This window comes from Ammospiza nelsoni, chromosome 14 (assembly GCF_027579445.1).
Source record: "Ammospiza nelsoni isolate bAmmNel1 chromosome 14, bAmmNel1.pri, whole genome shotgun sequence".
In the NCBI taxonomy this organism is placed as follows: domain Eukaryota; kingdom Metazoa; phylum Chordata; class Aves; order Passeriformes; family Passerellidae; genus Ammospiza; species Ammospiza nelsoni.
In genome coordinates this window covers 18221158-18234904 of record NC_080646.1, presented here as the reverse complement: position 1 = coordinate 18234904, position 13747 = coordinate 18221158, and the positions used below count along the sequence as shown (strand labels likewise).

Below are 13747 nucleotides of genomic sequence, written 5' to 3'. Positions count from 1 at the left end.
ATTAAATCCTCCCCTCATCCTACCATGACAGTTAAATGTGTCTGACCTTATGGGATGGGCACTAACCTGATGGGATAAGATGTGTAACACAAAGTTCATTCACTGTGTCAGGACTGACTGCTGGGATGGACTTACTAGTTGACTTCAGAACCTTAAGACCTGTCCCTAAATCTCTTCAGGTGTTACAAAAATCAAAATTATGTGAGCAGGGGGTTACAGGAAACAGCAGTAAACACATTTCAAAATCCCCAAACTCATCACTGTGATAGAAGCACAAGAAAAGGATCAAATAAAGAGTGCTTACATTTACAAACAGAAGCCCTGTCCATGATCCAGATCAAGGAGGAACAATATTCACAGTATGTGGGGATGCTGTATTGGGTTGCCTTGAAAATGTGACCATTGTGCTCTTCCACCTGGAGGATAAAGGTTGGGTGGTGAGAAAAGGGAGCCAGTGCTCAGCCTGCTGCAAAATGGAGAGATGATAAACACAGCTCTTCAACTTTAACTCTTGCTTTTATTTGGTATTTTTGTTTCTTTTTCAGCCCAGCAACCTCATAAACAACCCAAACCAACATCTATCTTGTAGGGGAACAAAACCATCATGGAAGCAGGTTGGAAACTCTTTGACTGAGCTTGGCAGGTCAACTTCTTTATGTTAAGGCTTTCTATGCATCTGTGGCCCCTTTTTTTGGCTTTGCACCTGCACCCTTCCCAGTACCATCACATCCCTTATGAAAAGAGGAGGTGTAATGTCCTCCATGGCTGATCCCACAGATGTAAAACACACACTGTAAACTTATGCAGAAAGCTGGAGCAAGGCTTTGTTTTCCTCTCAGACCTTTTCTAACAATCCTCAACATTACAATTTATGTCTTGGCTGATGAGGGATGTGTTTTCAGAGCCAACCCAAGTGATCCCTGATCAAACAAAGCAAAGCAAAGACCTGAAATGTCTTTCTAACATGTCCTTTCAGGGCTGATGTTCAGATCTCAGCCCAGGACGTGTCACAAGCTGGTCTCTTGACATTCTGGCCCCAAGGACATTGATTTTTTAATGTGCAGGTTTAACTCACCACGTCTGCTTCCTTTTTCCTTCTCTTTTTTCGTTCAGTTTTTGGCATCTGGTGAGGCAAAGATTTAACTCAGTTTTTGGGCAATTTTGCCAAGTAAAGAGTACAGAGGGCTCATATCTGACATTGCCCAGTGCTTTCCAGCCCCATCCTCCAGTGCACCTGCAGCCCCAGAAGAGTTACTCTAGAAAACTCTCCAATGGATCACTTCAGTTTTGGAATTTCCCTGGACAGTTCTTCCTTGGAGAAGAGGAAGAAGCTCCATCTAGGAGCTGGGAGTAGCTGCTGTTCCAGCTCTGACCCCACCAGCAGTGACCCAAGGAAAACATGATGCTTTGAAGAAAACCTGCCTGCAGAAGAGGCTGGAGAGGACTTGGAGCAGAAGAGCCAGGAGATGGGATATTTGTACAATAGACACCATCTCCCAGCCCAGCCTCAGATCCCGTGGTCGGCCTTGCAGACAATGTGGAGCAGGAGGTGAGATCAGGTCTGTGACAGTGCAGGCTCTTTCTGCTCTAAGAACAGTACCCAGACCTGAGCCACTGCTCATGTCCCCTTCTCCTACAACCCAACTCATGGTGATGTGTACGGTCACTTGGGAAGTGGTCGGGAGACCCAAGAGGGTGCATCTCTTTCAGCATCTCTCAAAGTTTGAACAAACCCCTCAGAACTAAAGAAGCACCAAGAGCTGCCTTTCCAACCATCCACAGCTGGCTGCAGCTTTGTCCTGGGGATAACATCTAGTCCTTGGCAGCCCAGTGTGATCTGGGGCTGGCTGAGCCCAGTGACACACAACCAGTGAGTCACACCTTGCCTTGTCCAGCTCAGCTTAAAGCAGAGAAGACAACAGAAGATCCCAGGTGTCTACAGAGGCACAACCCCACGGAAATAGAGCTCCCAAACCTCCAAGGGAGTTTAAGGAAAGTGCCAAGTACCTTTCCTGCAGTGTAGTCCAGGGGTTTGTACTCGTGCATATATTCATCCAGGAAGACTTTGAAGGTGTTGACCCAGACTTTAACTGGAGACTCACTCCAGTCCCTCTGCTCAAGCCTCATGTTCTTCTCCAGAATCTGCTCAAATAAGGCGTACAGGTCCTTGTAGCGGATGCTCTTCCCATCGTCCATCTTTTCAGGGAACAGAAGCAAAAAAAAAAGTGATTTTTATACAGCCCAGATTTTTCTAGAGACTTTTTCTTCTCCAGACAATTATTTCAGCCTCACCAGCTTCCAGCTGCTTGGGGAAACTTCCAATATGATAGAGAGAAGGAAAAAAGGATCAGACATCTCCACCACCAGCAAAGGTAACACAAAGGTTTCCAGACACTACAGGTGACAAATTGACTTTGTCATCTCCCCTTTGGCTGGGAGCAAAACTGTAATGAAGATCAGGAATCTACACCCAATGTATCCTGAGAGATGGCTCATGAGGAAGTGTTAGTCCAAATTTAGATCATGGGACTGAATACAAAGGAAGCACATCCATCCTTTGGGATGAGCAAACCAGAAATGGAGGGCTTGGCAACACCTGTACAACCAGAAGGCCCCAGAATATCTCCCCTTTCTCCTGGAGGTGGAAGTCCTACCCATCATCTGGTCACTTACTGCCAATGCTGAGGAGTAAAAACTGAAGATGTTTTGTCGGAATTCCTTCAGTGCTTTCTTGAACACGACATCCACCAGCGTGTCCTTCTTGCTATCCTCGTTGTCCAGTTCATTCATCTGGGAAAACAAGGGGGTTTTTACACTCATGACTCTTTTGCTGCAGCAGAGCTGGTGTGAGATGAAGCAGCACTAACAAGCAGCTGCTCCACCATGATCACCACGTGGTTTCTCCTGCATGAAAACCAGAAACTTCTCTAGACCTGCCCTGGCATCCTTAGATGGATTATTAGCATTACTACAGCTACCCACAGGATTGTTTTTACTTTATTGCCTCTGTCTGCTCCTGGATCTCTGTGCTGATTGATGGAGCAGTGAGTTACCTTTTTCAGGAGAAACTCATCCATGCTCTTCAGGTCACTGGCACTGGTTATGATCTGCAGGGAGTCGTTCTGCCACTGCACGGGCTCCAGAGCCACGTTGCTGATCTTGACGCTGCGCTTGCGCTTCACCTTGGGAGAGGGCTCCTTGTTCTCCTTGAATTCCCGCCGGTACATGCCCGACAGCTCCGGACTCCGCGGGGGCGTCAGGTGGTGAGGGCCCAACTCTGCTGGTGATCAATGAAAAGAGGGGAAGAGATTGAGGAGCAGATGAAAAATAATTGTGACACTAAAACAGGGCATTGGAAGAAACCTGTGGAAGAGAAAAGCACAGTGTAGAACTCACGGGAAGATTAAATGTCATTTCTGCTTCGGTTACTTCCTCCCTCAAGAGAGGAAACATCTGTCCATTCCAGATGGTGGCTGGAAGGATTAGTGACATGGAATTCCTCGAGATCCATTATGGATCCCACCCTCTAACCTACTTGCCATTGCTCTGGCTTGACACCACCCATGAATTAAGAGACATAAACCAGCATGGACATATCCCAATTTTCCAACCCAGTTTCTCTCTCCTTACACCTGGTCCCATGTCCCCCCACCACATACCTTCACCAAGTTGCAGTCCAGGAATGGTTTCCCTGCCAGGGACTTCCTGCTCCGCGTACAGCTCCAGCAGCTCAGACTGGGTAGCGAGCTTCTCCCGGGAGGTCTTCTTCTCCCCCTGCTTTCCCTTCACCCAAAACCTCATCTTGGCTCGTTGAGGCCTGGAAATAAGCCATGGAAACAGGAACTGCCTTAACTAGGAAAGGTCTTTCTACCCAAAACTACCTCAATCTTCTGGACAGTCCTGAGGAGATAAATCCATGCAACTTCTACCAGGGAAATGCGGCTACTTGTCGTCAGCAAAGAGAGAAACTTCAGTTGCATGCATGGGATTGGGTGGTGTGGGACAGGACGTGTGGCCCATGTCACCAACACTTAATTGTGGGGTGAGCCACACACACATTGATTGGGCCTGCCCATGGTCATGTAGAAAAGGTGGGATGGGTAACTCATCCCACTGCAGGTAGAGCTCCAAAGGAGCCTGGGTGGCTCAACAAGGCATTGGAGAGCAAGAGGGACAGAGAAGGACTTGTCTGCCATCTCCAGCCATGATTCCTACCTCCCATCTGGAGTCAGACTCTTCTGTGAGGCTGCCAGTTTCCCAATCTCCCCCTGGGACATGGTTTTGTGCAGTTTGGCCTGGCCTTCCCCGGAGGTGAATCGCTGCACGGTCTGTAACGATTCCAAGCACGAAGCATTTAAAAATAAGACAGCTCTTGAAATATCAGATGATTTTTTTTCCCTATCAAAAATCAGATATTTTGCCTCCTACATCTTTATTTCTATTTGCCGACAGCTGAAAACCTACAGTCCTGGTGAGCCCCTAGAGAAATATTTTAATGACTCCTGAGAAAGAGAGGCATTTCCCTTGCTCCAACTTTCCAACCAGGCCCAATCTTCTTTCTCCTTGAGCAGTTGGTGATGAAAATCAGTTTGCACCAAGCCACAGGTCCTTATTGCTCAGCCTGCACAGCTCTTCCACATCTTCATCCAGACTTCATTCCAGCTCTCGACCCAGAGTGTCCTGTTAGCCACAATGATGTGATTCCAAGGGAACCTTCATCCACCTGGATCTGTCCCAGCAGAAGTTCCTCCTCCAACTCTTGCTGAGCACTTTACACAAAAAACCCCAAAGTCTTTGTGCCAAGGACACACCAAAAGGAACTCTTTAACAAAGAAATTTTGCAGCTTTAATAGAAAATATCTCCGGGTTTGCCATCATTTAAAATGCCCTCAGGTAATTTTTAAGGGTGGGATGAATTTGCAGTAACTCAACCTAACAGGATCCCATGAAATAGCCCAGAAACAGACTTGCCATATTTAAAAAATATCTAAATTTTTGTTCTATTTTCCAATTGCAGCTGTGATTTGGGAACTGGACTCCTGGAGGAGAAACTTTCAGCATAATGAAAAGTGAAGAATCAGGTTGTATGAAAGGATTTGGGAGATGATGGTCAAATGTTTCCTGTAGCTTTCCTATCACCTCAATGTCTCAACTGACTGTTCTATGTTTTAAAGCAATTATTTTACTTGTATTAAAAATATTTAAATAAAATTCTATAAAAAGTAGGCTGCAAGGGAGGGGGGTCACATTTGCCATATTGACTCTTTTTCCATGTTTTATTCCCTCCCTCCCTCCCCCAGACTAACATCTCTTCCAGCCAGGAGATGGCAGCATGCAAGGCAAAATCACCACTGGGAAAGCCAGGACTGCCTAAACCACGAAAGAGATTTTGTTCCTGTCATTCTTGCATTTAGGTGATGATCACACAGAAATTGTGCATGGATACTGGGATAAAAGCAATTCAAAACCTATAAAAGTGATCTCCATCCAGCCCAAACCTACTACTTGCTTTAAAAATGATCTGTTAAATATTTGCCCCCCCAGTATGGTTTTGTTCTTGAGTAATTTCAACCTTTTGGGTTTCCAGCTTTAGTAAATAAAGACTAAAAGGCTTTTTTGGCACAAGATCCTTCTGTTTGAGGTTATCTGCCAGGAAACTCTGAAGGGAAAGGATGGGAAACCTTCTCAGATGTCAAGATGAGCATCTGCACCAGAAAACCCCCTGCTAGGGAACACCACAAAGCATCATGAGGGCAAATGGCAATAACTGGGAGTCTGAAGTTGTCTCCTGGTTGAGGAAGGGACCAAGTATTTTTCCTCTGACAGAGTAACCTGTGTTTCACCCACCCATAAGGTAACTATGGCCAAGGGACTTATCCCAGCAGGCAGCAGCACTCTGTGCTGCATGGAAAAACTTCCTGAAGCTCCATCTGAATGGCTTAGGACAAGAGATCTTCTGTCATTGCTGGCTCTTCAGCAATGCTTGGGATCAGCTGGTGGCAGATACTTGGAGTCATGTTTGTCAATTCATGGCTTTAGTGTGGAGGGTGAAGCAAAACAGCTGGTTCATTATCCAGGTCCCACTCTCTAAGGATATTTCCAGAGGGTATTTCTGGTGTGATTCCTCTAGCCAAGGCCTTCCATTTATGCAGCTGCTCCAGGAAAGCTCTTCAGGCTTAGGCACCAAACAAAAATGGTGTTATCATGTGCTGGCAGAACAGCCAGGAGCTGTTCCTCCCACTTGTGTCTCACTGAATGGTAGGTTGATCCTTGGCTATTCATCAGCCAAAAATCTTCAATCTTGGTCTTGTCAGGAAGCCCTTAAAGAACCTTGGAGTCAACTGTACCTGCAGCAGCCACCTCATGTACTGCTGCCCCATGGGTTTCAGCTTCAGCTGCAGATGCTGTGGGTGTTTGATGCTCTGGAATACCCTGGATGTGGGTCAGGAGCACTGGATTCCAGTGGGCTTCTACTCACCAGCTGGGCTACACAATCAGTGACTTGATGGCTGAGAAAAAAATGGGCCAAACAGGCAGAGCAGCTGGTGACCCATCATATGCTCGGCTCCATGGGGCTGCACGGGATCTCCTTCATCCAGCCAGCAGCAGGACAGGGACAGAGGCTGCTTTGGGAGTCATAGCTGGAGGCAGGAGCTGTCTGAAGGAGCTATTCACTGGCACAGGGAGCAGCCTGCACATGGTGGCTGCCAGGCTCGCCTTCATGTGACTATCACAAGACACAACCAATGTGTCTGCACAGACATCACCCTCTGTACCTTTGTGTTTGTACCCCAAAACACCCCAACAGGCACCATCCAGCTTTATCACAGGCTGCTCTGCCATCTGCAACACCCAACTGGGCTCTGCTAATAAATACCAATAAACAGTCCCTAAATTTTGCTACTTGTGATGATCCTGACCCAACAAAGCCCTAAGCCAAAGGGCTGGTCCCAAACCTGCAATACAAAATACAGATGGAAACACTGGACACATTGTCAGGACACACAGACAGAGGGTAGTGCAGAGCACACAACACCAGGGGCAGTGTTGGCCTAGAAAGCAGAACTTAGCACACCAGGGGGAAAGTCCTGACCACCAGTTAGAACCAGGGCTGGAGAGCAGAGGAGAGGGGGGACACAGCAGAGACAGGAGAGAGGTGGCACCTACTGCTACTCGCATGCAGTGAGAGCTGTTAACCAGGTGAGCAGAGTCCCAAGGAGCACTTCCAAGGAGTACAGTGACCCAGGATGCTCCCAAAGATGGAGCCTGCCAAGCACCAGCACTTTTCACACCCCAGAGGGAATAATTCTTGCAGCTACAGTTCCCTTTGTGCATTGTACAGCCTTCAGGAGCACAGCAAGGCACCCCAGGTATGGCATGGGGGGCCATGGTTTGGTGGTAAACAATGCAGTGCTGGGTTTCTGGTTGGACTCAACAATCTTAGAGACCTTTTCCAACCTAAATGTTCCTATCATTCTATGTAAAAAAGTACATTTTACTGCATAAAATCCTCCCTTTCCCAATCTACAAGCAGGGACTTGCATAAAGGTGCAGCTAGGTTAGCTCAGCCCATAGAGAAGTGCCTTTCAATCAGGTTTTCAGTATTCCAGCCTCAACCCTCCAGCAAATTTATCAAGAGCAGGCTTACAATATTTATAGAATTTGTAAATCTCTGCCCTCTTCCAGTGAGGAAATTATCCTGGGAAAATTTATCCTTTATAATAAGAGCTGCTAAAAGAAAAGTCATGAAAAGCCCTCCTTAGCCACCTGCTTTTCTTGGAAAAGCAGCTTTTAGGATGGCACGGGATGTTTGCTGGACACGCATCAATGCTGTGGCACAAAATAAATCTCTGTCTTTTGGTTTCATGCTTTTCTTTGGTTTTATACTCAGCTCCACTTCCTGCACTGCAGCTGGAGGAGAGGAACATGGCAGCCCTAGCCAGCACTCCACCCAAACTCTCACAGCAGGACAGGATTCCTGGTGTTAATCCACACTCCTATGGGGACATCTCCACTACCTCAGGAAAGAAATTATGAGCGGGTTGGAATCTGTCGGCCTCTTCCACTCCTGGAACCTCTCAGTTTGTGATTTTCCAAAAGCAGCTTATGTGGGTGGGAGATTAAGTCTGAGATGGAAAAGCTCCACTGCACTGGCTCATGTCAGACCTGCTAAGGGATACTTGTCACTGTGCTTGGAAAAAACACTTTGCTTGGTTGTCTTTGTTTCATAACCCACTATTTCACTCTCGTTATGCTTTCATTGCCCAATTTCCATGGTTTTGCTTTTTCTGAGCTGCTGTCTGCCAGCATCACTCTGATAACTGAGGACCAAGTAACCATTGGATATTGTGGCTAAGCATAAAAAATCAAAAGTAAAAGAGGCCACAGGATTTACATAATTTTGTTGTCTGTTGCTTTTTGAACAATATTTACTTTCTTTTTTTACAGATGTGTATAGGCCATTTTTAGATCAAAAACTTCCAAGGGGAGGATGAGGTTAAAGCCCCCAAAGCAGGTAATTGTGCAATACAAGTTGTAATGCTCCAGGAAAACTATGGGAAGTGTGGTGGATATCTAATCAACCCAGGAGCAAGAAACAGAGCTTGGATGGAGCGCTGAGCACCCTGGCCTAGTGGAAGGGGGTTGGAATTGAGATTTAGTCTCTTCCAATCCAAACCATTCCGTGATTCTGCGAATCTATGATTTCCTGCTGTGTTTGCCAAATGTACCCATCTACAGCATCCTTGGGAGTGGGAAAAGAAGCAGTAGAGGGATCAGTGCAGCTAAGGTTAGCAAAGAAAGGCTCCCCCACCACATTGGACACAATTACCATTTCGGAGTCACTGTAACAGGCCTGCCCCAGGCGGGCTGCTGCGGGCACCGCCTCGGCGTGAGGAGGGTGCTCAGAGGAGAGAAGGAACTCAAAACTGCCATCGTAATCCTCTTCCTCCGTATCCCCCTCCCCATCAGCAAAAGTACCTCTAGTCAAGAAATCGGAGCGCGTCCGCGCCATGCGGGCTTTCTTTTTATGGCTCGGTCTGGGCACCTGCTTGACCAAAGGATAAAACAAAACAAAACAAAACGAAAAGAAGGGTTTTAAAGTAAAAAGGAGACTCTACCCGTGTAGCCTCAAGACATCTCTGAGTGCCACTGCACCCCATGGAGGGGATGCAGTATTATGTCTAGTGAAAACAGCAAAGGACCAGGAAGAACAAAAACTAAGACAGGACGGTGAAAATGGACAATCATGGGTGTCACTGAAACGGAGACATTAAACCAAACCAAGACAAGACGGCGTTGGACAGTGTTTGCCATCAGGATCACGGGATCCTTTTATCCAGAGCTGCTACAAATTATTCCTACAAGGCTTTTTATTTTAAGAGAAGGTGTGGAGGTTACTGTGCTGCCATATCCTCCTTCCCGTGTCTGGCGGCCCTTGTGCTTCAGAGTTCACTTCTTTGAAGCTTTTGAGGGAAAACTGGCCAACCAAGTTATTTTTTGCCCTTTTCAATGGAAAGAGAAAATAAACAAGTCACAACTCACCTCTCCTCTGCCAGACCCTGGCATCTTAAATGGCTTCCGTGCTGTTTCACCCTTGGAAAGGCACTGATGATTTGCCTCTCTGCTGAAACACAAGAGAACAGAGATCTTTCATCCTCTCCCAAAATCCTTCCTACTGTGCTAGCCCAGATCCTGGGAGTCTAAGCAGTCAAGACTAAATTGCAAGTCTGAGGTCATGGGGTTTCAAAATTGGAATTCTTCAGGACTGAACTTAAAACCAAAAGACAAGAAGAAAAAACATTCTGGCTGCCAGCTTTATACAGCAAGGTGGTTATGGATTGTATCTTTGTACTTTGGGATTCTCAAATGTGACTATTCTGCTGCAGAGCAAAACTTAAAATACAGCAATTCTTAATGTCTTTTTCTTCCTGTTGCTTGTTCATGTTGCACATGAACCAGGAAAAGAAATTTTCAACAGGAATCCTCTCCTGTCACAACTGCACAGAAACCACAAGAATACTACACTTGGAGGTACCTTGAGTTAACAACATTCACTCACTGGGAGCTTTTGCCTTGGAAAGGGTGCAGCAGGACTTAGGAGGAGAGTGATTTATATCCTTTTTGAGCTACATGGCCAAAACCACCCCAAAATTAGGCAAGGCACCTTAAACAACACAACAGAGTGGGAGCAAATGTTGTCCCAGGATCTTGCTGCCATCTCCAGGCCCTGGAGCAGCCCAAGGTTAAGCAAAGCAATGGAGCTGAGCAACTGCTAAGTCCATTACAGGTGTAGTTAATTACATATGTGAATGACACAGTCTCCAAAGAGCATTCATTCCCACACTCTCTGGAGAGCTGATGTTTCTTCATCTGCAATGGTCAGTGTCCACATGGCTTTGCTGGATTAATTATATGGAAAACAAGGAAAATCCTGGAATCTTCTGCCTTATCAAGTAATTTCTATTCCAACTACCCAAAAATCCTAAGAATGTATTCATCATGTTTCACCTTGAGAAATAAACTCCTATCCCCATTCATGTAGGGTAAATAATAACAGTAGTGAGCCTGCTTATTGACTCTCTTCACCTGCTCATGCCCATGATTATATAATGTTTTAAGAGCCTGAGAAATCATATTCCAGGTCTTTTTCCTTTCCCTCTGACCTCCTCGTTGCTAGAAGATCAAGAACCCTTTGTTTAACTATGAGGTTTGTGCAGACTCCAGAAACAGCATTCTGGACCCCTTGTACAAAAAGGTCCCTAGCAGAAAAAGAGCCCATGGAGAAAGCCTATGGAGACAGCCTGCAGAGAAAGCCTGTGGAGAAAGCACGGGAGAAACCCCACCATCTTTTTACTCACTGGAGGCCAAAGGGATTGTCCTTTGGTGTGAAGAACATGGAGCTTGCCCTCGCCTCCTCAGTGGCCTGGTTGGGCATCCGAGGTTGCCGGAGGCGCTCAGTCCTTGAGAAATGGCTGCCTGGGTGGTCCTTGGGGTCCAGAGCTGGCTTGGAATGGCAGCGGGGCTCCAGACCTTCTCTTCTCTCCACAAACATGCTGACAGGCCGGTCTTTGGGGACACTGTGGGCTGGAGAGCTTCCCCTGGTGCCAACAGTGAGACCCTTGATGTCCACTGCTGGTGCTGGAGCGACGCCTGGGGTGGGGCTGTGCTCCCCTCTGCTCTGGGGGTGCAGGATGAGCACTGACTGAGGCCGGCTGTCTGGTTTTTTGGCTGGTTTGAGGGAAGGGTCCTTCACTCTGCTCTGCTCTGTCCTCTGCAAAGCCTCTACCCTCCCTTGCTGCTCGAAGGCTTTGCGCTGTTTCTCCAGAATTTCCTTCTGCTGACGAATCTGCTCCATCATCTCCCTCTCATTCTGCAGCTGAAGCTGCTTTTGCCGTTCCTCCTTCTCCACATTGAGCTTTTCCAGTCTCTTAATGACAGAACCTGGAGAAAGTGCCCGCGCTGCTGTCGCTGTCCCACGTTCCTCTCTCTTGGTAGAGGATTTATCCTTTTCCTCTTCTTCTTCCAAGGATTTACCCTGGTCTGGCTCAGAGTCCTTCCTGACCTCGGAGAGCATAACTGTCCTTTCCTCTCTTTCCCCTGCTTTATTCCTCAGGTTATTCTCCACCATCTTCACCTTTGCATTGTCTTGTGGTGGAACATAGAAAGTGGGGAGGTTGCTGGAAAGGAGTGTTTCTCTTGGGTGAGCCTTGGTAACATTCTGGGGGTCACCAACCCCACGCTCCTTCCTGGTGAGGCTATCAGGCAGCACCGTGTCTGCTGGAGTCTCTCTGCAGCTGGGCAAATCATGGTTCCCATCCCCTGAACAGAAAGGCTTCTCCTGCAGCTGAGCCTGGGGACTGCTGGGCAGGGACTCCATGGGAAATGACTGAGTATCATGCTCATCTAAGACTAAGGAGACGAGTTTACTACTTGAGGTATCTTCACTGCTCAACAACTCGAAGCTCCCCTGGGAGCTCTCGCTCTCGGGGGTTCCCTGAGGGGAATGCAGTGCCTCGGGCAGCAGCTCCGTGGACCAGCGCTGCTCCTCCGAGGGGGACAGCCCGCCCGTGGAGCGCACCTTGAGCAGCTCCAGGCTGAACTTGGCCTGCTCCAGCTCCCGCATCCTCCGGCTCTCCCTCTTGGCACGAACCACTTTCTTCTGGTTGAGATCCTCCAGTGACTTGGGCCTCTCTCTCACGATGATCTCCTCCTCGGTGTCCATCCCGCTCTGGCTGCTGGCTCTCTCATGCCTTTTGTACAGGGAAGTATCCAGTGGGTCCATGTGATTCACCCGATTATTCTCCATCAGTGATTTACGTTGTTCCACAGCTCTCACTCGCTCTTCAAATGAGCTGTCCTCCCACTTAGATGGGTCAGAGCCTTTGATTTCCAAACCATCTGCTTCCAGTCCATCCTCTTCTCTACCTGCCAGGCCATTCTCCAGCTGCATCTCTTTTAACTGGTGCTCTTTCAAAGCTCTAAACCTGGAAAAAACAGAAAACAAGGATATTCAGCCCTGCATCCACTCAGGACCCTTCAATGCACTGCATCAGTGGTGTATTATCACCACCACCACCATCACCTCACCACCACCAGCATCTCAAGAACCCTTCTTGCACATCTGGTGCAAGACAAGGCAAGGAACAGTCAGTTTTAAATCTCCTCCTCCTCCTCTGCCATCTCTGCTACTGAAGGGCTGCCCCAACGCACCTGAAAGCTCCCCTGGTGCCGATGGCAGCAGGTCCAGCCTCCATCCCTGGTCTAGCTCCTTCATAAGCTGTCAGAGCCAGAAAAGCTTAACCCATCACACCCCCTTGGCTTCTCCATCTTCGCCATCCTGCCCGGACTGCATCTGGAACAACTTAGCAGGGACTTGTGCCTGGCACCAAGAGCTCCCTGCAGCTCCCAAATGTTCCAAGGGATGTTAAGGTGCTCCACACCTTGCAGGCAGCACCTCTGGGGAGTGAATTGTGACCAGCCCCCTGGCCAGCGAGCTGAGGCATGGCTGGACAGCCTGTGCCCTCCACAGCGGCTGGCTCTGGTATCCTTGTCCTTGTGAGCCAGCGCAGCAACCAGATTGGTGAGGCAATCTGAGTTAAAAATAGGCTACTTAAACTGGTGCTGCTGCCAAGAGGAAAAAAAAAAAAACCTTGTGAGTATTTACGGCCTTGGCTTTGCACTGCCTACGTGCTCCAACCTGAAATAGGCTCTGCTTATTCCAAGAGCAGGACATGCAGCTAAATTGCTAGAAAGCGTGGGCAAACAAAGGAGCAGGGCAGGTCAGGAGAGGGTCACGGATACACGAGGGGACACTGCCCTGTGTAAGTCACTGCAGTGCCCTGATTCGCACCATCCAGTGTGAGCATCACCAAAAGCACGTTCCTCTTTACCCGAGGGTGTTACCTCTGCCGTGCCAGGTACCCGCGGCACGCCGCCTGCAGGCACAGGGCCCCGCTCCTGCGGGCAGCGTACGCCTGCCGGGTGTGGTGTCCCCTCCAGGCCGCCTGGATGCTGGTGGCCGCGGCGTGCCGGCGCCTGGCGTGCTCCCGCCAGCAGCTCTGGATGAGGTGGGCTGCAAACTGCATCTGCAGGAACCTGCGCCGCTCCACGAAGCCGCGCCAGTGGCTCTGAAGGATGACAGCGGCTTTGCTGAGAACCACAGGGTCTGGGGATGGTTTGCCTTCCTTTCGGCTCTGGTAGCTCCGCCAAAATCTCTGCAAACACAGCAGGGGATTCCTTGTAACAG

At 48.4% G+C, this 13747-nt stretch overlaps 1 protein-coding gene across 1 annotated transcript in view; it reads right to left on the bottom strand.

Moving 5' to 3' along the window:
- MYO9A (myosin IXA) overlaps nt 1-13747 on the bottom strand; it is a 176310-nt gene that overhangs the window by 12347 nt on the left and 150216 nt on the right. Inside the window, exons 24-34 of the mRNA XM_059482397.1 lie at nt 13405-13715; nt 10860-12485; nt 9544-9625; nt 8831-9046; nt 4216-4328; nt 3660-3817; nt 3054-3277; nt 2674-2790; nt 2008-2196; nt 1076-1123; nt 305-416 (exon numbers count right to left, since the gene is read on the bottom strand). Of these exons, the coding sequence (XP_059338380.1) occupies nt 305-416; nt 1076-1123; nt 2008-2196; nt 2674-2790; nt 3054-3277; nt 3660-3817; nt 4216-4328; nt 8831-9046; nt 9544-9625; nt 10860-12485; nt 13405-13715 (3196 nt within the window). The remainder of the gene's footprint in view (nt 1-304; nt 417-1075; nt 1124-2007; nt 2197-2673; nt 2791-3053; nt 3278-3659; nt 3818-4215; nt 4329-8830; nt 9047-9543; nt 9626-10859; nt 12486-13404; nt 13716-13747) is intronic.